This window comes from Rhinopithecus roxellana, chromosome 4 (assembly GCF_007565055.1).
Source record: "Rhinopithecus roxellana isolate Shanxi Qingling chromosome 4, ASM756505v1, whole genome shotgun sequence".
NCBI lineage: Eukaryota > Metazoa > Chordata > Mammalia > Primates > Cercopithecidae > Rhinopithecus > Rhinopithecus roxellana.
In genome coordinates, this window is record NC_044552.1 from 57,237,582 (window position 1) to 57,261,343 (window position 23,762).

Genomic DNA, 23,762 nt, shown 5'->3' on the forward strand with positions numbered 1-23,762 from the left:
AAAATCCATCTTGCATCTCTGTAGAGAGGGAGCAGAGAAGTAAAGAAAGGAAGCCATTACCATGGTGTACATGAGGGGCAGAGAAGGCCTAGACTGTGTAGTAAGGCAGAGGTGGGGGGATAAATGCAAGATAGTTATGATTATTCTCAGAAGTTAACCTGAGTGAGCCTGCAATGAGTTGAAATAACTGAAGAATTTTAGACTCTTAGAATAGTAACAGGACTTTAAGAGACCAACTCCTGCATCCGAATTTTGAAATTATTGAGTGCAGTCAAATCCCTGGATTTACTGATAAGAAAACAGGCTCAGAGAGATAAAGTGACTTGCCTCCCATCACACAGCTAATTAGTGGCAAAATGAGGCTACAAGTTTGTTTCCAGTTGCCTGGTCAGGTGTCCATAAAGTTTTCCATTTTTGTTTGTTTGTTTGGTTGGTTGGTTGGTTGGTTGACTTCCCATCAAGAAGATCTCTTAGCTCAAATGACACCTTGTTCTCAGGAGAATAGACTGCTGTGTTTATAATTTTGCCACTACTGTCTATCAGCTTTGTGGCCTCAGTGAATTAGTCTTCCTTCTAAGCTTCTGTTTCCATATCTGAAAAGTAGGAGTAATTTAGTAGTATCAGAGGCTCCTTGAGAGGTTAGAGGGCATAACCCTTGCAGAGAACTCAGCAGCAGGCCTAGAACATAGTGAGCACCCACTAAGACAGGACTCCTATAGCCATTGTCACCAGCAATTATTACCCACCAATTATAATTAATAACCACCAGCAATTATTACCCACAATCCTATCATATATGGTTGCTCCAACTGTCGGAGGATGTCATTAGCGAAAATTTTGAGAATCACTGGTAGATCTCTTGGAGTTCTGACTGACTCAGCTCCTAGCCACCTCTTAGCTCTGAGACACCCAACTCTTTCTAGGCCTAGTTTTCTGATCTCAGGGCTGGTGAAGGATTTCTAAGAGAAGAGTTGATCTTAAGCACTGATTGTTTCTTTATTCTTTCTTTCTTTCTTTTTTTTTTGAGAGATAGGGTCTTACTCTGTTAGAGGTTGGACTAGAATGATGAAATCATAGCTCACTGCAGCCTTGAACTCCAGGGCTCATGGACTTAAGCCATCTCCCCACCTCAGCCCCCTGCGTAGCTAGGACTATGGGTGCGTGCTGCTGCCCCTGGAGAATTACAAAAAAAAACTTTTTTTTTTTTTTTTTTTTTTTTTTGTGATACAATACAGAGTCTCACTTTGTTGCTCAGGCTGGTCTTGAACTCCTGGCTTCAAGTGATCCTTTCTCCTTGCCCTCTGAAAATGCTGGGATTGCAGGCATATGTTACCACATCCAGCCAGCACTGGTTGTTTCTAAGAGTTGTAAGAACAGGCCAGTTCCACAGTGAAGATTCCTGGTGCATAATCACTTTGCAAGAGAACACCATTAATGGTGGCTTCAGGGAACCCAGACCATTCATCCTCCAGATGCAGGGTTGCTGAGAATCTTGATGACTTATTCCTGGCATATGATGTCAGGCTGTGCTTTATTTCCCTCTCCCTGTCTTCTAACTTCACAGACAGGAAAATAGAGTCAGAGGAGAACAGGAAGTTGCTCAGAGCCACAAGGCTAATACTGAGGGCTAGGTCATATTTCCCAGCTCTGGTGAGTTTTAGTAGAGAGTGTCCTGGATTTTAATGTAAAAAGAGAAGGAGATTGGGAATGACATCTGATAATGTTCTTTCTCTCTCTGCCTCTGTTTCTGTCTTTGTCTCTCAGCCTTTGTTTGCCCTTTACTCCAGGAATTTTAGAAGAAATACGAACTTTTAGGGAATTTAGGATTAAAGGGGCCCTACTGAAGACAAATTGCCTTGAATGTGGGACATTGCTCCATGTTTTTAACTGGATGAATGTAGACTTTTTCCCCCATTGGCCAAGTTAAACAGTTTTTGCTTGCTTCCTCACAGGTACGGACACCTGTGAGCTGGAAGGTTTATACGATTAATGATGCAGGTTGAAGAAAAGTTTGTCTTTAGGTCTCTACCCAAGTGTGACAGCAACCCTGAAAGCTGAAGTGAATTTCAGCTCGTATCACTGTTCCTATTGGTCAGGTCCATGCCTATACTGGTTGTCAAATATGTTGACTATTTCCTTTCTTTCAAAGTGGTGGCTTTCTCCTTTCTTTTGAGTGAAGAATCCCTGACATTTGCTGTGTAACTGATGACTGTGTATCATCTTCTGCATCCAGAGAACACCCGCCTCTCCATGGTGGGGTCCTTCCTACATCTCCATTTCTTTTGGCTTGTGATCTTGTTGTCAACAAATGAGTCAACATAGATAAGAATGTTACTTTATCAAAAATTATCTCAGCAGAGGCAGGGAGTGGGGGAAGATGGGGACAGTATTGTTCAATGGCCTATACAAATAGGCCAGACATGACTATTTGGGAACATTGTAATTCTTGATAACTCTGACCAAAAAAAGGATGCACTGCCAATATTGAGAAATCATAGAAAGATATGGAGCCAGCTCTAGTCCTTCTAGTATGTGAGTTCTTCCTTGGTTATCAGATTTGAAGGGAGGCTCATTAACTATTCAGTTATTAAGTCTCATCTCCTTAATTAACTGCTTCAGTAGGGAACCAACAGAGGTTGGGGCCTGAAAAGACTACTTTGCCTCCAAAATACCTGACTCATTCTATATTAGCCTGTACAATACCCACAAGGGCACACTGTCTTTCAAAAACAAAGATAAAACTTCCAATAGAAAATTAAGCAGGACATTGTTATGATTTCCCCACAGCAGATGCATCTGGTGTTAAACAGCTACTATAACCTAAATTGCAAAGCATTTCCCCCAAACCATTGAGTTGCAGAATTTGAAAAATGTGTTTGATTGCCAAATTTGCAAATTGGATCAGTTTTCCAGTTTTCCCCTGAGGAAGAGGAAAAGGTGGCAGTTGTCAGCTGGCGATTGAAATACAATTTTCCCTGGCGTGTAAATCTTGCCTATCATCAGTGTGTTATCCTGGCCATTGCTTCCCTGGCGCTCCCTGCAACACTCCAGCCAAAAGCCTGCCCTTCTGGATGGTTGCATTCTGGATTCTATTGACAATCAGAGTAATAATTATTGCAACCTGCATTTCTGGAGTTCTTCGTGCCCTTTAATCTCATTTGAGTCTCAGAAAACTCTGTGAGAGAATTAGGAGAGGTACAATTATCTCCATTTTACAGATGGGAAAACTTGGACTCAGAGAAGACAAATTACTTACACAGGACATAGTTAGTTTCTAGTAATCCTGGATCCTAACTCATATCTTGTGTCTCTTAGTCTAGCATTCTTTTCACAGCAACACATGGGCATAGAAAAGCCATAAGGAGAGGAGTGTGCACAAAGTAGATTGTCTTGGTCTCCAGACCTTCTAGGGTGGAGATTATTCCATGTGACACCCTGCTTTTTAAATGCAAAAATGATTCCTCTCATCACCAAAAAGCTATTTTCATCATCAGCATTATAAAGGGAATTTTTAAAAATGAATACATAAGGCCAGGCATGATGACTTACATCTGTAATCCTGGCATTTTGGGAGGCTGAGGCAGGGGGATTGCTTGAGGCCAGGAATTCAAGACCAGCCTGGGCAACAGAGTGAAACCCTGTCTCAAAATATAAAAAATAAATAAATAAACAAATAAGATGGGATATATAATGATACTAATATTCTATATTATGCACTATAATATGAAACAATACTATAAGATACAACTTATATTTTTATAACCAAGTCCAGCAGTTCTCATACTAATGGGTCATAGTCCATTAATATGGGTCATGATGTCCATTAAATGGGTTACTACCAGAATTAAGTTAAAAATGGGGTAAGATACTCTATGATAGAATTGAAAATACTGAAGTATATTGCATGTAGCAAAACTGAGTAGTGTTCTCTGAGTCTTTTTGTTCGTAAATTATGTGTAAGCATTTCTTACTCAGACATCTGCTACCTTTGTCCTATTTACAGGCACCACTCTCAGCCTCTCAACCCCCATTACCCTACTGTGACCATTTCTTCACCCGAAGGTCTGGGCAGAGAATGCTAAGTTGATTCCTTCATGCTTCTTCTTCCTTTTCTGTCTCTATTGAAAAGGTTCTTGTGCAGGATGACCTTCAAGACAGGACTTGCGAGTTCTTTTCTTGTTTAAGAAATAAATTGCTGTATTTAAAATACGGCATAAAATACAGAAATAAACCATCATATTTCCATTTCAGGCCAACCAACTCAAACTTTAAGACATGAAATCACCAAAGAGGACCACTTTGTGCCTCATGTTTATTGTGATTTATTCTTCCAAAGCTACACTGAACTGGAATTTAGAGTCTACTATTCATCCTTTGGTGAGTATATGCATATGTGCTGTAATTTTTCTTGTCACATTTTTATGATTTCCTGACTGACAATAATTCCTACAAAAAGTTTAGGGAAAAAAACTTCCTCCCATAATTGCCACATAAGAAAAAATGTTGCAAATGAGGAGAAGGGGTGAATATAAACCTAGGGTAAATATAAGGAGAAGGGGTGAATATAAACTGTAGGTCAGTGTATTTGCTGGGCTACCACTTGCTATATTCTGAAATAAGTGGTGTTGTCAAGAGAACATCAGTGTAGCTTCAAGAGAGACCTCCCAGGGTTCCTTCCTTCTCTAAATTGCAACCACTAGGCCTAAGGCTTCCACTGTGTTAAACTGACAACAATAACAACAAAGCAGATTTGGAGGATTGAGCAGAATGTATGTTCTTAAAGGATCTGTTTTAACTGGGACATCAGGCTAGAACACATTCCAAAAGACATTAATCTGTGTGTGTGTGATGATCACAGACTGATATAGCTGAAGGGACCATAGACATCATATAAGACTTTTGCTGACAAATTATTCAGGTGGTTTTGTCTTTGGAAAGTCAAGGAGAGTTTAACTTAAGTAAAGGGAGGGATAAGTACCCCCTTATTCTTTATGGGAATTTTCAGGTTATTCCTTACTTAGGCTTCTCCCTGCACCGGAAACAGGGCATGTTACTGGTTGGGAATCTTTGGAGACTGATGTAATTCTCTCTGTCTCAATTTCTTCATCTGTACAACGATGCTAATAGTAGTACTGATTTCCTTTTATTCTTATGAAAAGTAAATTAGTTCATATCTCTAAGATGCCCTAGAACAGTGTCTGGCACATAAGAAATGTTATGTAACTGTTTGCTGTTATTGTTTCTCTTATTGTAGTAGTATTTTCCACTTTTTTGTTTTACATATTTCAGTTCTTTTTTTTTGTCAGTCACTGTTGTTAGACATTCACTGGTACATTTTTAGCATTATAAAATGTCCTTCTTTGTCCTACTTTGTATGTTTTAATTTAATTATTTGTCTGCTATTCCAATTGTCATGTCTGCTTTTGTTTCTGTGTTTGCCTGATTTTTGTCCTTTTTTTAAAAGTCTTTATATACCACTTTGTTTTATGATTCTCTTGTAAACATGTGTTTGATTTTTTTTTTCTTTTAAACCAAACTTGACCAAGTAAATTTGTATAATTGGTTCCCATTTGATATCATTTTCAAAATGCTTGATCTTACCTTCAGGATTTTGTTTCAAGACTTCATGTACTTTCCTCCTCTTTCTATTTTTGGTTCTTTCATTTTCTGACCTAGGTTATCTTTGTCTTTTCTTTATTTCTCTCATGACTTGGGGTATATATATGGTGTGTCTCCTGTTCCAGACCCCAGTGTGCGGGGTATAACCTGTACACTCATACACAATAGCCTGCCCATTTAAATAGAGGAGGGAAACATTTAAGCTTCTTGTGAATTCACATAGTCAGTGCAGAGCTCTGGCTATCCAAGGCAGGGGGGTAAAAGCCAGGGCCTGAGGCGATCTCAGCAATGGTGTTAGCTTTGCCTCTGTTCCAGCATTTCTTAGTGTTTCTGGCTGCAGCAGTGCCTTCTCTGTATGCCACATCTGCCCTCCTAGTGATGGCCTGGCAAAGCCCCTTCATCTGCCTGGTGGCGAAGGCTGGTCAGGGGATAAGTTGACCTAGGGCTCTTGGTGGAATGTGAACTCCATCTCCTTGGAAGCTCCTACCACTCACCTCAAAGGACCCCACTTTTCCTTGGTAGATCTACCCTTCAAGTTATAATGTCTTCATGCAACCCAAAGGCTGAGGACTTCCACTGGAAAAGTGCACTTGAGCCTGCCTGATCAGTTTATACTGCTCTAAGCTGCCACCCAGTTCCCGTGACTGACCTTCTACCGTCTTAAATGTCACATGTATGCAACATCTGGTGATGGACTTGGTTTTTGGAATTGTGGTAATTATGCCTAACATAAAATTTAACATCTTGAAACCATTTTTAGTCATACAGTTCAGTAGTATTAAGTGTATTCATGTTATTGCACAACTAATTTTCATAATTTTTTCATTTTGCAAAACTCAAACTCTATACCCACTTGACAATAACTCCTCATTTCCTTCTCTACTGACAGCTGCTGGTTACTACTATTCTAATTTCTGTCTATTAATTTGGTGATTCTAGATACCTCATGTAGGTAGAATCATATAGTATTTGTCTTTTTGCGAGTGGCTTACTTCACTTAGCATATTGTCCTCATGGTTTATCTATGTTGTAGCCTGTGTCAGCACTTCCCCCCTTTTTAAGGCTTTAATGTCCTATTGTACATATGTACTATATTTTGTATGTCCATTTATCCATCCATGGACATGAGTTGCTTCCACCTCTTGTCTATTGTGAATAATGTTCCTACGAACATGAATATACAGACGTGGGGTGAAGGGCTTTTAAAGGGTGATGATATAGCCCTTCTCAAGCTTTCACGTGAACACGGATCTGCCCAGAGACCTTCTTCAAATGCAGATTTTAGCTCAGGATGCCTGGGTGGGGCCCAGGATGTTGGCTTTCAGACGTGCTGCCCTGGATCCTGCTCCAGTGACCATCTTAGAGTTACAGGCTGTACATGCTCGACTTTGATGTCACGTCTGAATGGAAGCCCAGCTCTGACTCTCATTAGCTTTGGAAACTTTGTCAACTTTCTTCGTTTCCCTAAGTCTGTTTCCTCTACATGAGAATAAATCATAAATCGTATCTCCTTCATCTGTTTGTTGTGAGGCTTCAATGTTCTACATGCAACCCACAGCACGGTGACTAGCACAGAGCCCAAGTGCCTATGCATTTGTAGTTATTTTTAATATTCTAGTATTAGGTTGGTGCAAAAGTCATTGCAGCTTTTGCGATTACTTTTGATACAAATAAATCCCTCTGAATATGCTTATGTGAGCAGACTTTGCTAGAGGATTCTTGCTCAGACAGTTTTCAAACACAGAAGCAAAGATGTTAAATTGGAGGTTTCAGGTCAAGAGAAAGAGGCATGTGTGGCAGGGCTTGGGTGAGTAGGCGTAAGATTTGGGAAAGCTGGAGCCTTTGTTTACCTCCTCGTTTGCCATCCTGTTCCCTGGGAATTTTCTTCTTCATGAATAAAAGGCCACCTCTCATTCCTGACTGACTACCCACCCCCACTCCAGGCCACCCTGCCCCCACTACAGTTATCTGTGAAGTCATCAGGTCCGACAGGTGGGGCACTTCCTGGAATTGGTGACCTTGTCTTTTCCGGCTGAAGCTTGGCCTTCAGGAAATTCCCTCTGGACAGCGCTGTCCACTGTGGCTCAGACAGTCCCTTGGGGACCTCTACACAGATAGAGCTGGCAGAGGGAGGTCCAATTGGAAGATCTGTTTTCTTGTCTGAAGTAAATACACTGCCTAGCACTCGGAGCCCTGGCAAACCTATGCTCCCTTGTGAGTTCTACTCAGCACCCAAAGTGTAAGAGGAAAGGCAAGTGCTGGAGTCCCACAGTTCCCCAAACTAGGATGACATGAGGACTCAGGACGGTAAGGCTGGTCCACAGTGAGCCCCAGGCCAGCAGAATACATGGCACACGCCACTACCAGAGACTGCACTGAGCACCTGATGTGCCTCAGCACTTACTATTTTTCATAATGTAAGAAACAGAGGATTCGAGGGAGTGAATGACATCACCTAAAATTCTGAAACTGTGGGATTCACTTCTTGGTGCGACCGTTTGCTCTATTCACATCCAGGTCCCGTGACTTGGCAGCCAGATCTTTGTACCTCTTTGAATCTGCGGATGGTCAAGGGCATTTACCATCTCCACCCCACCTCCTGAGAGGCTTCATTGCCATCAGTGTGCTTTTTCCTCCATTATTTCCAATGATTGCAGGGCTTAAAATAGGAAGTAGGTTGCTCTCACTGGACAACAAAGAGGCTGCAGGTGACAGAGCTGTGGAAGCAGCACTTGCAAAGATGTGCCCTGAAAGTTCCAGATAATCACCATAAAGATTCAGAAAATCTTCAGAAAATAGTGTTTCTAAAAGATTGCCTCATGTCAATGGATGTGCTGGTTGAAAAGGCAGTTTTTTGCACCTCACCCCTGACGTACTGAATCACCTTGGGGGCAGGGGAGACCAGTGATCCTGATTCTCACAAAGAGTTGAAATATGCTACATTAGATAATTGAAATATACCTTGATTTTAACATGTAACTGACAAGACAAAGAGACAAGACCTCAATGCTTTAGTCCTACTGAAAAGCAGAGAGAACGAAAACTCAACCTGGGAGAACTGCCCAAAGGTGACCACTGGTGATCAAGTTCTCCTGTACTGTATGGGTCCCCTAACTGCTGCCTTGAAGTGCGGACAGAGAAAGCTCCCAGTGGTCACTCCCTCCTCCCCACCAGACCCCAGAGAAGATGGAGGCTGGAAAGCATGAAGAACCTTCCTTTTGCCTGGGCAGAAAGCCAAATCATTCTCCAGGGGAAGCTGGGCCGGAACCAGTCCTATACATTGACTTTGCACCTTCCATTCCTGCATATTCAATTACATCTAAAATAACTGCACTGCAAATAAAGCAGCAACTGGGCTTTTGAAATTCCAGTCATCATCCATCATTCCTCTATTTATTTCTTCAAGAATATTTATGAACCATCAAGTACACAGGATAGAACTTGATACTTGTTTCACGACTTCATGTACTTCCTTCCTCTTTCCATTTTTGGTTCTTTCATTGTTTCATTTCCTACTGACTTTAATACGTTCTTCAACCAGTACCTCCTAAGGGCATCAGTGAGGGGAACAGGTAAACCTCACATGGAGTGGTAAATTGCTGACATCTGATCTTTTCCTAAAAATATAACTTAGTAAGAGGAGGGAGACAAGCCAAGGGAATGGTTCACTGGAAAGGAGGAGGGAATAGGAAGAGGTTATACAGACAGAGAGAGAAACGGCTCTGGGTGAAGAGAGACCAACTCCCTGAGACAAAGGCAGTTTCCCAGGTCTCTACTGATAAGATGATGCAGTGCCTATGTGGGCAAGTGCAGACTCTGGAGCCGGCTGGGTTTGAATCCTGCTCTGCCATTAAAGTCTGTGTGATCCTAGGCAGGTTACTGGACCTCTCTGTGCCTGTGCTTTCTTATTAGTGAAATGTGGATAATAACAGCATCTACCCTTGTCCTGGCACAGGGTGTTAAATACATCTTAGGAAGTATTATGTTTGTCATTGTGATGATGTGAGATAACTAGAAAACAGTGGTAGACAACCCCGATGGCAGAATGAGCTCTGTCCCAGGTGGCGGTCATGGATGCGTGCAGGTCAGGGTAAAGCACAGATCTCTGTGGGCAGGGTTATCTGGGAGGCTTCAGAGAGGTGGGGCTTTTCTATTGAGTGTGAAGGGAGTTTGGGGTGGAAAACATATCACAGGAAAACCTGTAGGCAGGCAGGGACCAGCTAGGAAATCCATGTCGGGTCAAGGTACGGGGTAGGCTCTGTTACCAGCTGTGGAGCTGGTGGAGAGCCCATGAGTGAAACTGATCAATGCCTATTCTTTAACAAAAAAAGCTACACGATGAAGGAGATGAACTTCACAGAAACGCACCAGGTGGCAGGTGGCAGTTGCAGCATGATGCCCCCAGAACATCTTGGTGCCCCCTCCCTGAATAGCATTTACCATGTAACCAAAACTACTTTCAGTGCCTTACACTTACTAATCATTTGATCCTCACAACAGCATTCTGAGATAAGCTATATTCATCCCCATTCTATAGGTAAGGACTGAGGCACAGAAAGGTTAAATGATTTGCCCAAGGTCATACATCCATTTAATGATGGAGCTAGGATTTGAACTCAATGTATTCTGAGTCCTTACTTTTAATCACCACACAGTATAATAATAGCTAAAATGTATTAAGAACTTACTACATGCCATACTGTAGTTTGCTTAGTTTTCATAACAATTCTATGAAGTTGATACTGTTATTATTCCCGTTGTACAGGAAAAAAAAATACCCTAAAGCTCAGCAAGGATAAGTAACTTCCCCAAGGTCACAAAGCCACAAAGTGAGTGGCACAGTTTTGTACCCAGGCAGTCCGACTCTAGAGCAGGCTCTCTTAGTTCCTATTACAGCAACCAGCAATAGAACCATCCAGGAGAAAAAGGATCAGACTCAGGAAAAATAATTTCTAAGCATGCACAGTGGTTAAAGAGCCCTAATACAGCAGGAAGATTGGGGTTGGGCAGGCTGAGTGTTGAGAAGGAGGTCGTGAGACTTGTCTCGAAGGTCGCTGGGATGACTCAGTTCAAGTCAGGCAGAGAGTACAAGTTTAGAACATGATAATAATTTATATTTCTTGACAGGATTCAAACTGCAGGAACTCTGAGAAAGTCAGATATGGTGATTTCTTCTGTTCCTGATCTAGAGACTGGTCAAAAAAAGTGAATTCCTAGGTCACACTACAGTAACAACTCCACTTCATTTTCCAAACCATTTCATTGCTGTGTGCCCAGCATCCACGGGACACATGGTGCTAACCCAAAGTCCACAGCCTTAAGCTCAGCTCCAACATTTAGGGGTATCTAAGCGGGGAGCCACAGTGAAAAGACTTCTCTAACCTTAATTGACAACTTTCTCAAATGTTCTTTTCAGAGTCTTCATGAATATGAACCAGCTGGTGAAGAGGCACTGAGGCAAAAACGAGCCGGTATGTAAACTCTTGCTTGGCAATCTCTTTTGTAAGTCTACTCAAATGATATGTGTTGCAACTTTTTAAAACATTGTAGTCCACATAATTCAGTCTCCAATCACATCAGGGTCATAGAGTGCAGTGTGATTTCCAAAAGTAACTACTAGGAAACTCCATTCTCTACCAAATGACGGTAACTGGATCATAACAACACATAAGAACCTGCCCTCCCTCCCCAATGCCATCACTGCTCCTCACATTCCTAGGATTTTTCTGTGGCTCTCTCCTCAGCTGCCCTCCCACACCACCAAATGGCCTACTTCTCTGCCCACCATCCAGAAACCTTTCTTTTTGCCTTAAAAAAAAAAAAAAAAAAAAGAAAAACATCTTTCACTCTGGACTTTATCTTGTGAAGCAATCTAACCACGAGGCTCAAGTCCTCCTCTTGTGTTTCTCACTCCAATTTTCCCACTCACCTTTCAAGCAGTGGTCTGAAAAATACAAGGCTCAGCCCTTTGGAGAGTTAGGGGTGGGTGAAGAGTTGCAAATTCTGACACACCGACCCTCAAATCCCATCCTGAGTGGACCCTGTGCAGGTGTCAGGGCAGGGCCACAGGCTGGGTGTTCCCAGGACCTGGTGCTCCCACTGCCAGCATAGCAGCCCTTCAAAAGCACAAATTGGATCTCGTCATTTCCCTCCATAGAACTCTTCATGGGCTCCCTTGGCCTTGGAACTAAAAGCCAATCCTCTGCTCATGACTCACCAGGCCTTCCGTGCCTTTCCCACCTGACCTCCTTCTGTTCCCTTTCACGTCATCAACGCCCTGCCCGTCATCCCCCTTTGTTTATCTGGGAGACTCCCACTGAAGTCTCAAGTCCTATGATCTCCTGCCCTGCTAGGCCTTCCATCCATTTCCCAGAGCATCAGGGACTGCTTTTCCTGCGTTCCCATTCCCCTTGATACATTTCCATTCACAACATTTGTCCCAAAGCACTGGAATTATTTTACCTTCTGTTTGCCACCCCCAGTAGAGGAGAGCTCTCATGAGTTCTCCTCATCTCTGTAGCTGGCGCCAGGCCCCGTTTCTTTCTCAACCAGTGAGCGAACAGATGAAGCACTTGCACGTTCACATTACAGTGCCTTTCTGAATTCCTGTCAGGAAAGGTCTGCTGACTGAGTGGCTGTACCAAATATCTAGAAGGAAAAATTTTTCACCCTATCACATTATGATGGAATCATTTTTTCAGGCATGTGCGACTTGATCTAATGAGTCTAAAAGAGACAGTAGGCTGTCAAAGAGGGCAGGCTTACCCTAAGGTCAGAGTGGTGGCATCTGTTCGAGCCTTTCACGGTGCAGTGGCCAGACTCAACTGTTGTCCAGCGCTTGAAATGAGAATTTGACCACATTTTATTAAGCTCTTAAAATGCTGATTGGAAGATCATACCACTGTTGGTTTTCCCTCTCTCCTTTTCTCTTCCCTTTCTTTTCTTTTCTGTTTCAGCCTTCGTTTTCTTAGCCCTGTGGGATCCCACGCTCCCTTTCTCCCTCCTTCCCCGAAGTGGCCTATAGCACAGTCTGTACGTTCTGTGCTCTAAAACAGGTATCATTACCTCTACCCCATCCCAACAACCCTTTAAACTTTTCTGCACCCTATGACGGGAGCAGAGCCAGAGATGTGCTCATCTGGTATTTTGAAAGACTTTGGCTTTTTAAATTCAAACGATTAATCAGTGAGTTCCAGCTCCAGGCTTCTGTCAAGTTCTTGTAGGGCTCAGGCTGCTGGCTTCCTCAGGAGCAGTGGGTGATTACAGCTGTAAAAGGAATGTCTTCCTGCACTTCTGAGCCAGGCTGTTTATGACCCGTGGTGACAGTTTGAGGGAGTAGCCCTTGGGGAGGAAACCATTTCTATATCTAAGGATTTGACATGCCAAAATTTTTGCAGGTGTGCTTTCATTAAAAACAACCATAACAATGTTAAATCACCATGAAAAGATGTTTTCCATTTATTATACATGGTCCTCTGTGTTCTTGGGCCCCTAGAGTCATTTGGGAAGTGTTAATGAATCAACCTATCGTCTGCAGAAGATGGATTGATCTTGGTACTTTTACAAAATCGCTGAAGTAAGAAATGGCCATAGAAAAACCTAGGCACTAGACCCCAGATATCCAGAATGTAAGTTGCAATTAAGAATATGACTTGGCGTGGTGGCTCACGCCTGTAATCCCAGCACTTTGGGAGGCCGAGGTGGGCAGATCACGAGGTCAGGAGTTTGAGACCAGTCTGACCAACATGGTGAAAGCCTGTCTCTACTAAAACTACAAAAGTTAGCTGGGCATGGTGGTGGGCACCTGTAGTCCCAGCTACTTAGGAGGCTGAGGCAGGAGAATCTCTCGAACCCAGGAGGTGGAGCTTGTAGGGAGCTGAGATAGCACCACTGCACTCTAGGCTGGGTGACACAGCGAGACTCCATCTCAAAAAATAAATAAATAAATAAATAAGAAAAAAGAACACAACTCTCCGGAAAATAATGATGAAAGGAAGCAACAGAAAATGTTACCTTCAGCAGGATGCCACATGGAGGTGTCTGTGTTCTGCTTCGTGGGTGTGTTAGTTAAGTGAGGTGTTAGAACTGGGCTCGGATTTTCAGAGTGCTATTCCGTTTCACATACACATACCTCTCCCTTTCTGAAGCCTGGTTGCCAGAAGGAGACAAAGGTTCTAAGAGAAAGACAATTAGGTCAGGAATTTTCTTTTTTGAGTCACTGGGCAAAATCTTTAGCATTTGGAATAGAATCATCTTTAAAGATAGGATCAATACTTACATTTATTCTCAGCACACCATGAATTTCTACCCAAGTGACTGGTCAGTTACATAACCTAACTGGCCCCTTGAATTTATATGTGTGTGTCTGGGTGTGTATATATATATATGCATGCAAATGTGTGTATATGTGTATGTGTGTGTGTGTGTGTGTGTGTGTGTGTGTGTGTATACTGTTGTCCTTCCCTTGGTATCCATGGGGATTCGTTCCAGGAACCCCTCAGATACCAAAATGTGTATATACTGAAGTCCCTGATATTAAATTGTATAAATTTGCACGTCACCTATGTACATCCTTGCATATATTTTAAATTATCTCTAGATTATTTATAATACCTAGTACAATGTAAATGCTATATAAATAATTGTTGTACTGTACTTTTTAAGTCATAGAGACAAGAAAGAAAGGCTGTACATGTTCAGTATAGACACAATTTTTAAAAAATATTTTCCATCTGAGATTGGTTGAATCCATGGATGCAGAACCCACAGATACAGAGGGCTGACTGTATTATAGTACATATATATATGTATTACATTTGTATGTATCACATAGGTATGTCACATTTACACACACACACATATATCTCAGAGTTAGTACCTTATAGGGTTGTTAGGAAGATTAAATAATGTTATGTTTTAAAATGTTAATTGAATTATCTGGTGTTTATTTTTTCTTTTAATAGTTTTTTAAAGAAATTTAAAACAAAGAAAATCGATTTATTTATAAAATAGTGTTGCATTTGAAAGGGCCTGATCTACCTGCAGTCCAGAGATGGTATTCTGTACCACTTGAAGGCAGGGGCACAGAGGCTGTGATACAGGAGTTAGCATTTTAGGAAAACTCTTTCAAAATTCTCTCAGGAAAAAGAAGCCTGCATGAAACCTAGAGGTGAGAAAAAGCATGGATCTGCCTGTTAGGACAATGAGTGGCTGTAAGGGAGCAGAGAGAAATAAGAATGGGAGAAAGATCCTGAGTCATGTCACAATTCCATCAGGAAGTGGATTCTGGATCAGCTGAGTGGCTGGCACAGAGAGGTGACTGATTAATGCACTTAAATGAAAAGTATTCCGATGGTTATGGCTAAATAAATTACACGAAGAAATTAGTGCCTGGGAGACCGGCCAGGAGGCTCGGCAGTCTAGACATGCGACCCTGCCATGGAGTAAGATAGGAAAGAAGCAGAGGAAATGTTCGCCAAAGACATTTTGAAAACCACAGCAAAAGGTCCTGGACAGATGTGACTTGGGGATGAAGGACAGCAATAATCCCTGTGACTCTGCAGGAGTGTACAAACCTGGGAGATGGTGCTTTGGGGAGGTCACAGGTAGAGACCAGAGTTGGAAGGAAAAGCTTGTTCTGGAGGTTTGCAGATAAGCTCCAAATTTAGTCTTATGGGTACTCTTCATGGGGGAATGAAAGTGGATGTTACTTATTCGTTGGAAGTAACACAAATATCGACTGGCCAAGTTCTCCATTCCAGGTTTCTGACAGTAATTGGGAAGGGGGTATGTCTTGGAGCCTGGCGCTGAAGAGCCCCAATTGATTATTCTTTGGCTTTAAAGGAATAACCAATGAGAGGCAAAACAGCAAGAGAGGGAGATTCAGGATGTCCAAGCCCTGCCCTGGATGCGTTCACATTTTCACATCTATTTAGTCAGAGTAAGGTTCCTCCCAGACCGGGTCTCTGGCTGCTAGCGCGGAAATCCTGCCCTTTCTGCAGGCCTAGCAACCTGGGTATGCTGGCCCTTTTAGATCTGGGTTCGGGAAATGCCGGGCACTCCCCAGATTGAGGAACAGACTTTTGGGTTGTCATAGTTGTAGCCTTTCTGGTGATGACATGTGGCCCTGAGTGCTCTGAGCCGCAGTGGTGGTGGTAGAGTGAGATAAAAGACCTGGTGCTCTCCGGCTGGTGTGTGGGGTTGGTTTTAAGCTTGACATTTAATATTGGGAGTGTTTTGCTGTTTTAAAATTTTTCTGGTTAATGTTTTTCTTTTTTGTTTTTTTGTTTGTTTAACTATCCCAAAGGTGAAGCCTGATAGGAATAATGTTAGCATTTCTTTTTTTTTTTTTGAGATGGAGTCTCACTCTGTTGCCCAGGCTAGAGTGTAGTGGTATGATCTCAGCTCACTGCAACCTCCGCCTCCCAGGTTCAAGTGACCGTCCTGCCTCAGCCTCCCAGGTAGCTGGGACTTCAGGCACCCGCCACCCTGCCCAGCTAATTTTTCATATTTTTAGTAGAGACAGGGTTTCACTGTGTTAGCCAGGATGGTCTTGATCTCCTGACCTCGTGATCTACCCACCTTGGCTTCCCAAAGTGCTAGGATTCCAGGCATGAGCCACCATGCCATGCCCTTAATGTTAGCATGTCTTGACCTATCAGCACACATCTGTGTAGAATATAATCATTATATTTATGATATCAGAATTACTATTTTACTGGCAACTATATGCCAGACACTTTGTTAGGGGTTTTCATGTACAATTCCAGCTCTTTAACAATCATCCTGCAGAGAAAATACTAGCCTTCATTTACAGATAAGCAAAGTGTGGCTCACAGAGTTCAATGACCCGCCCAGGTCAGAAGGCATTCCACCCCGATTCTCTCTGGCTCCAAAGTCCATGCTCATAGCTATGAGTTATAGTTTTCAACCTGTGTTCCTGGTTGGCTCATGAAGTCCCATTTCATGGTTCTTGGAGCAGCTTTATAGAGTAAGGAAGACTGGTATATCTGCCTTCATCTTACTAGGTAAGAAGATGGGGCTAACTTTGATGATCTGGGTATGTGGCTAGCTAGTGGAATGAATTCTCTTCCCTAGACTTCACAGTCTGGTGTTTGATGACACAGTGCTGCCCACTTTCTCCTCCATCTACACCTGCCAGGTAGCCCATAGCCTTGGGTTCTGATGATTTTCTTCTTTGCAAACAACTCTTTCTGAAACCTGAAGAGAGAGTAAGATCCCTTCACCACATCTGCAGAGCAATCACACAGTAGCATACAGACAATGCTGCCAAATTGCCACCTTCTAGAATATGTCAAGAAACAAGCAAAATAGTGGGTATCTTTTGATATTTACTTACTAAGACCAACAGGAAGAAACAAGAGAGCCAAACCATCAATGGTAACATTGTATTGGTCCCTTTAGTCAAGAGGAAGCCACACCAACCAATCTCTTTTCTCCTGGGTGAAGTTAGCAGGCAAGAGGTTAATTTATGCATCTACTTAAGCTCTGACTCTGATAAACCATAGTTCCCATTAGTGTTTCCAGGCAAAAGTAGAATTGTTTGCTTAAACAGCTGTGATTAAGACCCAAATATCTTGGTTGCAGTTTGTGGCCAACTTTCCAGAAATGTCCCTGTAAGATAAGTGCTGTGTGGCTGGCAGTGATTTATGGGAAAGGAGAGGGGAAATCCTGGTTGTCTTGTGCCTCCTGGGCCTGCTGATAGGCCTCTGTCTGTGACACTGATGACACCTGGAATTGGCTACCTTCCACACAAGGCATCAGCGAGCCAGAAAAATCCAGACAAACAATGCCAGGGGCAAAGAAAACACATTAAACTCCTAGGAGTCAGACATCCTGAGGAGCAGAGGAGGACAGGAGTGCATCCAAAACACACACACAGAAGTTGAGGAACTGTCCTCATTCCTCCTGGTCCCTGGTAGTCTGGGGAAGGACAAGGAATGTCACTTCCCAGGCTCTGAAGTCCTCAGCTTAAGCGGGACAGGTGGGTTTGGCATTTCTAACCCTAACCTCTGGGCCTTCTGAGGGAGTGAGGCGAGTGAGCCTCTGACCCCACCGCTATGTGGGTCATGCTGATCCCTGAGCATCTAAGCTGCTCCTTAGGTGCTCATCCTGTTGCCTCAGGGCATTACAGGGGAAGAAAGCTCACCCACAGCCTCTATGTTCTGTTTGCTTATAGGAGCATGATACTGTTCTAGGCTTCGGATGAGAAGAAATGACCCAATTTCAAGTGCGTACTGGGGGATTGAGGGCATCTTCTTGCTATTCCTCAACCAAGCCAAGAGGGTTGCTATCTAGGACTTTCACACCTGTTTACTCTTCCTAGAGTGACATTTTCCAGATAGCTTCCTGGTTCGCACCTTACTTCATTTGAGTCTCTGCTCAAAGTTTACTGCTTGAGAAAGGTCTTTTGTAACCATTCTACCAAAAAATAAAAATAAAAAATAAAATAAAAAAATAAAAACAAACAAAAAGCCATCCCTGTTGTCCCAATCACTCTGTTTCCTTGCCTTCCTTTATTAAATTAAAATGTAAACTTATCTTTTGCCTCCAGTATAAGGATGAAAGATCCTCAAAGACAGGGCTTTGCTCCTTTTATTCACCCTGTGTCTCCAGTTCCTAGTGCAGTGCCTAGAAAACAGGCATTCAATAAATAGTAAAATTACAGGTAAATCATTAAATCAAGGAACAAACAAATGAGCAGAGCAAGGCTTAATATCAAAATACATTAGTATCAATGACAATGGGTCACAATGCATTTTTCCTGAATGTGAACTTTTTTTTTTTTTTTTTTTCTGAGACTGAGTCTAGCTCTGTCTCTCAGGCTGGAGTGCAGTGGTGCGATCTCGGCTCACTGCAACCTCCACCTCCTGGGTTCATGTGATTCTCTTGCCTCAGCCTCCCAGGTAGCTGGGATTACAGGTGCCCGCCACCACACCCAGCTAATTTTCTGTATTTTTAGTAGAGACAGGGTTTCACTGTGTTGGCCAGGCAGGTCTCCAACTCCTGACTTTATGATCCATCCACCTCGGCCTCCCAAAGTGCTGGAATTACAAGCATGAGCCACCGTGCCTGGCCCTGAATGTGAATTTTTAAGACATTTATTATGTTGAATAGAATTAAACAATGGTTTACATAATTCTTTGATTCATTATTAATCATTTTGCCTTTGAACTTGATTTCTATTTTAGAATTTACTTCAGGAATTGTACATCAAGCTCTAAAGACACATTTAACAATAGTAACTCATATTTTTAATAGTACTTTAAAGTTTACAAAGTGGTCCCATTTGGCAATGATAGACTGGATAAAGAAAACGTGGCACATATACACCATGGAATACTATGCAGTCATAAAAAAGGATGAGTTCATGTACTTTGCAGGGATGTGGATGAAGCTGGAAACCATCATTCTCAGCAAACTAACACAGAAACAGAAAACCAAACACCACATGTTCTCACTCATAAGTGGGAGCTGAACAATGAGAACACATGGACACAGGGAGGGGAACATCACCCACTGGGGCCTGTCGGGGTGTGGGGGCTAGGGGAGGGTTAGCATTAGGAGAAATACCTAATGTAGATGACAGGCTGATGGGTGCAGCAAACCACCATGGCACGTGTAAACCTATGTAACAAACCTGCATGTTCTGCACATGTAGCCCAGAATTTAAATTATTTTTTTTTTTTAAAGTGGTCTCATTCATTATCTTCTTCTATCTGAGGTGTGGCAGGGTATGATGAAAAGAAAATGGTCTTTGGAGTCAGAAAAATGTTTCCAATCCCAGCACTGACACTTACTGTCAATGTGGCTTCAACATTTGGAAACTTAGTTTTGCCATCTGCAAAATGGATGTATGCATACTGTCCTCATGGCCCTAGAACCTAATAGATGATGAATAAATGCAACTGCTGCTGTTATTGTTACTTTCACTATCATCACTGATTTATCCAGTATCATTGAAGAGAGGGAATGAGCAAGTATCAGTTCCCTTGAGGCAAGAGAGGGAAAATATGTGTGAACAAATATGTCTGGAGACCACCTGAGTGTTTGCCTCCACAGGCGCAGCAGCAGGAGGTGTCTGAAAACAAAAAGCAAAGCCAAACACAAGTTTAGGTGCTGATATTGGCTCTCCAAGATTCCCTTCTGGGTTTCTTCATTTGGATTGGAACACTAGATCTCAAACCTACTTGATCATCAAAATCACCAGTAGAAATTGAAAAAAAAAAAAAATACAGCAATACAGGCTTCTGGGCCTAACCTATATATATTTTACTTTGGTTCACATTGGCTGAGCCTCCAAAATCTCTCTCTCTCTCTCTCTCTCTCTCTGTGTGTGTGTGTGTGTGTGTGTGTGTGTGTGTGTGTATTCCCTAGGTGTATATAATCCTCAGTTAAGTTTGGGGATCACTGGAGTAGATGATTTCCAAGAGTAAGCCAACAGCCTGAGAAATTACAATGGTGCTTTTGAGCCTGTTTCGAATGAGTATTTTCCAGGAGAAGGCATTTCCCTCTCTGTTAGAGGTTCCCCATCTGTACCGGTTTCTAGAGAGGTGACACTCAGGCTGAGGGTGATTCTGAAACTCTTTTTCGAAGCTGTTGGAGAACATAAAAGGTAAAGGAAAGAGGCCCTTAGAGGCTGGGTGCTCACATTAACAACTGCAGGAATGCTATAGACTGAAACTTGCTAAGGTCACAAGAGCCTTTCCTATTAGTTCTTCATGCTTTGGCTTGGCTCCTCGTAAAATCTGAACAGAACTGACTTGGTTTCAATGGGGAGTGATGATGTCCATGAATCACCGTGTGCTTTCTATGCACACACTTGTTCTTCAGTTGTGACTGAAAAGAGCACAGGAAGTAGGCTCAGGGCCAGACATGACCCTCAGGCAGGCATCGATATTTTGCAAGATCAGATCATGGGATGCAACAAAGCCAGCAATGAAGTGGATATGATATGAATTTGTTACTGACCTCACCCATCCAAAAGGCAGCTACCATCCAGGAAATCCTGTTTTTATTTATGGGAGAAGAGTAGACTGGCATGGCAAAGAGGATCTTGGAGGCAGTGAACCCTCTGGAGGATATAAACATTGCTGCATTACTTTTCAGGAAAAAGAATGTGCACTAGGGCAGAACTTGTAAATATTATGCAGCCTTTCTCCTCGTAAATATTCCCAGTGGACAGCATAGTGTGTCCATAGTTAGAATTACATAAAATAAGATTAACCATTCTTCCAGGAAGCTTGTTTTCATCACAGAACCATTTGAGAATCAAAAGTCAATAGGAAATTTTAGGCAATGCCATACTATCATGACAGGCTGAGTTTCTGCATTCTTATAAAAGTCACTTTATTGTATTTGTTAAGTACATTTTTATAAATAAGAAATATACCTTAATATCCATTCTTAATTTTAGGAAAATCTGCACAGACCTTTTTTATAGGCTGAGTTAACTGCAGAAGCTGAATGATGCCAGGATGAAATTATTCTCAATAAGGTTGATGGGTAAAACCAAAGACCTAAGAAAAACAGTTTACCAAGCTCAGTGAACAAATGTTACAGCTTTCTGAAATAAACATTCAACAATTAGAGTTTCCCAGCATAAACTTACTCTCCTTTAGTATTTCACACCAAGAGTCCTTAGAATATTTAGATCTTACAATATTATGGGAAAATTTTTTGCCCTTTTAACATGGAATTTTAACTTTATGGTATAATAAACTTCATCTTCTCAGATACAAGGTAAATTTTAAAGTAATGATTTTATAAATATTCACTAATTTTTTCCTTATTTGACTGACAAGATAAAATATTTTCAATGTCTGGGCACAGCAGCTCATGACTGTAATCTCAGCACTTTGGGAGGCCGAGGCAGGCAGATCGCTTGAGCCTAGGAGTTCAAAACAAGCCTGGGCAACATGGCGAAACCCCATCTGTACAAAAAGCACAGAAATTGGCTGGGCATGATGGTATGAGCTTGTGGTCCCAGCTACTCGGGAGGCTGAAGCCGGAGGATCACTTGGGCCCAGGAAGTGGAGGTCACAGTGAGCCAAGATCATGCCACTACACTCCAGCCTGGGTGACATAGAGAGACCCTGTCCCCCCAAAAAGAAAAATATTCTCAATTTATCTGTGTAAAACGTTCTTATTCCTTGAAGGTTCTTTATTAAGTATTAACTGTGCCCATGGCTTCAGTTATATATTCTAGCCAAGATTAGGCTAAAGATTCTGTCAGTGACAGAGAGGTGAATTTGTGACTTGACTCAGAGAGTTTCAGGTTTAACAAGAATTGATTGGTCACGTATTTATAATAGGGTAAGCTCTTTGCCAGATGGAGTAAGTAAGGCTAAGAGAAGTGAAAGAAACATGAAAGAAACAGTTCCTGCTCTTGGGAAGCTTAAAATTAGTGGCCCAGACACAATGTGTTATAGAAAACTGTGAAAGAACAATTCCCAGAGAGAGAGTGTGTGTGTGTGTGTGTGTGTGTATAGTCTATATATATAGTCTCTCTCTATATATAGTAGTCAATATAGACTACTATAGTCAAGGTGGATCTGTTCCTCAACACACACCTACATCAGGCAGGCTAGACTTTATCTATCTATCTATCTATCTATCTATCTATCTATCTATCTATCTATAGTCTCCATGTAAACATAGAGTAGACTATATAGTCTATAAACATAGATTAGACTATATATAGCATCCTATACTATACTATATAGTATAGGACTATATACAGACTGTACTATATAGACTATATAGACTACTATATACATAGAGTACCATATATAGACTATATACAAACTACTCTATATAGACTACATACAGAGACTATGTAGTCTCTATATATAGACTACTATATATAGACTATATATGCTATATATACTATATATAGTATATATAGTAGTCTATATATAATTCTATATATAGACTGTATATACTATATATGTACTCTATATATAATATATATATATATATACCCACACATACACAAACTCACATATACATATATATTAGCCTGCCTGATGTAGCTGTGTGTTGGGGAACAGATCTATCTTGGATACCAGCCAGTTAACCACCTGGAAACAATTTGGAAAAACAATGAAGAGCTGAAAATCTATTTTAGTTTACTTTCCAATTTGCCAAACTTTTGTTGAGCACCTATCATATTCTGAACACTGGAAATTCAGAGGAAGAGCAAAGAATATATGCTCTTTCCATAGGCTAAGGGCAAAGGGAATTAACTGGGTGACTTTTCCCGGATGTCTTCAAGCCATGCATGGTTCAGCCTTTAGAGTATGCATCTATTGACTGATGCATACTGCAGATGAAACAGTGACTCACTCCTTTGAGTGCTGACTGTGACGTATTTTGCCCGAATGGTTTCCAGACCCTCCTGCTATCTCTCTGCTTCCACTCTTGCCTCATTACAGTCCATACTTCACACAGCAGTGCTTGGCCTTGGACACCAAGGCGGTGAGTAGATAAACTCTTCTTTTTCTCTGAAAAGTTTCACTAGAAATTCCCAAGGGTTGATAGACCAACCATTCACATGTACCTGTCATTACCTTTAACTGCTGAAAAATCCATCATGATCTTGCTCCATCTCCCATGGTAAGTTTCTCAGCCTTCATGTGCTTTCATTGCAGTTGCCACGAAAAGTCCTGCAGCTGAAGAATACACTGTTAATATTGAGATCAGTTTTGAAAATGCATCCTTCCTGGATCCTATCAAAGCCTACTTGAACAGCCTCAGTTTTCCAATTCATGGGAATAACACTGACCAAATTTTGAGCATAAATGTGACAACAGGTGAGTAAGAGACCCATTGCTTCAGAATAAATGACTGGATGTCTTGAGAAAGACTGTCTGAGCTCCTATCAGAGCAATCTTTTACTTAGTAGACAAGTGAAATGACTCACCAAGACTGATGTGTAATTCTATGACTTCATAGCCTTCCTGAGTGAAGCCTTTATCAGTAAACTCTGCAGCCAGAGGTTTCTTATTTTAGATGGTGACCAGAGGTTTGCTTGGTGGTTTGTATGATGCTTGTCATAAAGTGGTCCCAAGATATGGCCAGGTCCTTCATGATAAACTACTGGGTCCTCTTCCTTTGGGCAG

The 23,762-nt window shown here is 41.8% G+C and overlaps 1 protein-coding gene across 5 annotated transcripts in view; it reads left to right on the forward strand.

Annotated features, from left to right (window-relative positions):
* The window catches only part of ADGRF5 (adhesion G protein-coupled receptor F5), a 103,392-nt gene that overhangs the window by 43,892 nt on the left and 35,738 nt on the right, over positions 1 to 23,762 (forward strand). For all 5 annotated transcript variants that reach the window (XM_010356506.2, XM_010356508.2, XM_010356505.2 and 2 more), the window contains 3 exons: positions 4,252 to 4,377; positions 11,036 to 11,090; positions 23,292 to 23,453. In XM_010356506.2, coding sequence (XP_010354808.2) covers positions 4,276 to 4,377; positions 11,036 to 11,090; positions 23,292 to 23,453 — 319 coding nt within the window. In that variant the 5' untranslated portion in view covers positions 4,252 to 4,275. The remainder of the gene's footprint in view (positions 1 to 4,251; positions 4,378 to 11,035; positions 11,091 to 23,291; positions 23,454 to 23,762) is intronic.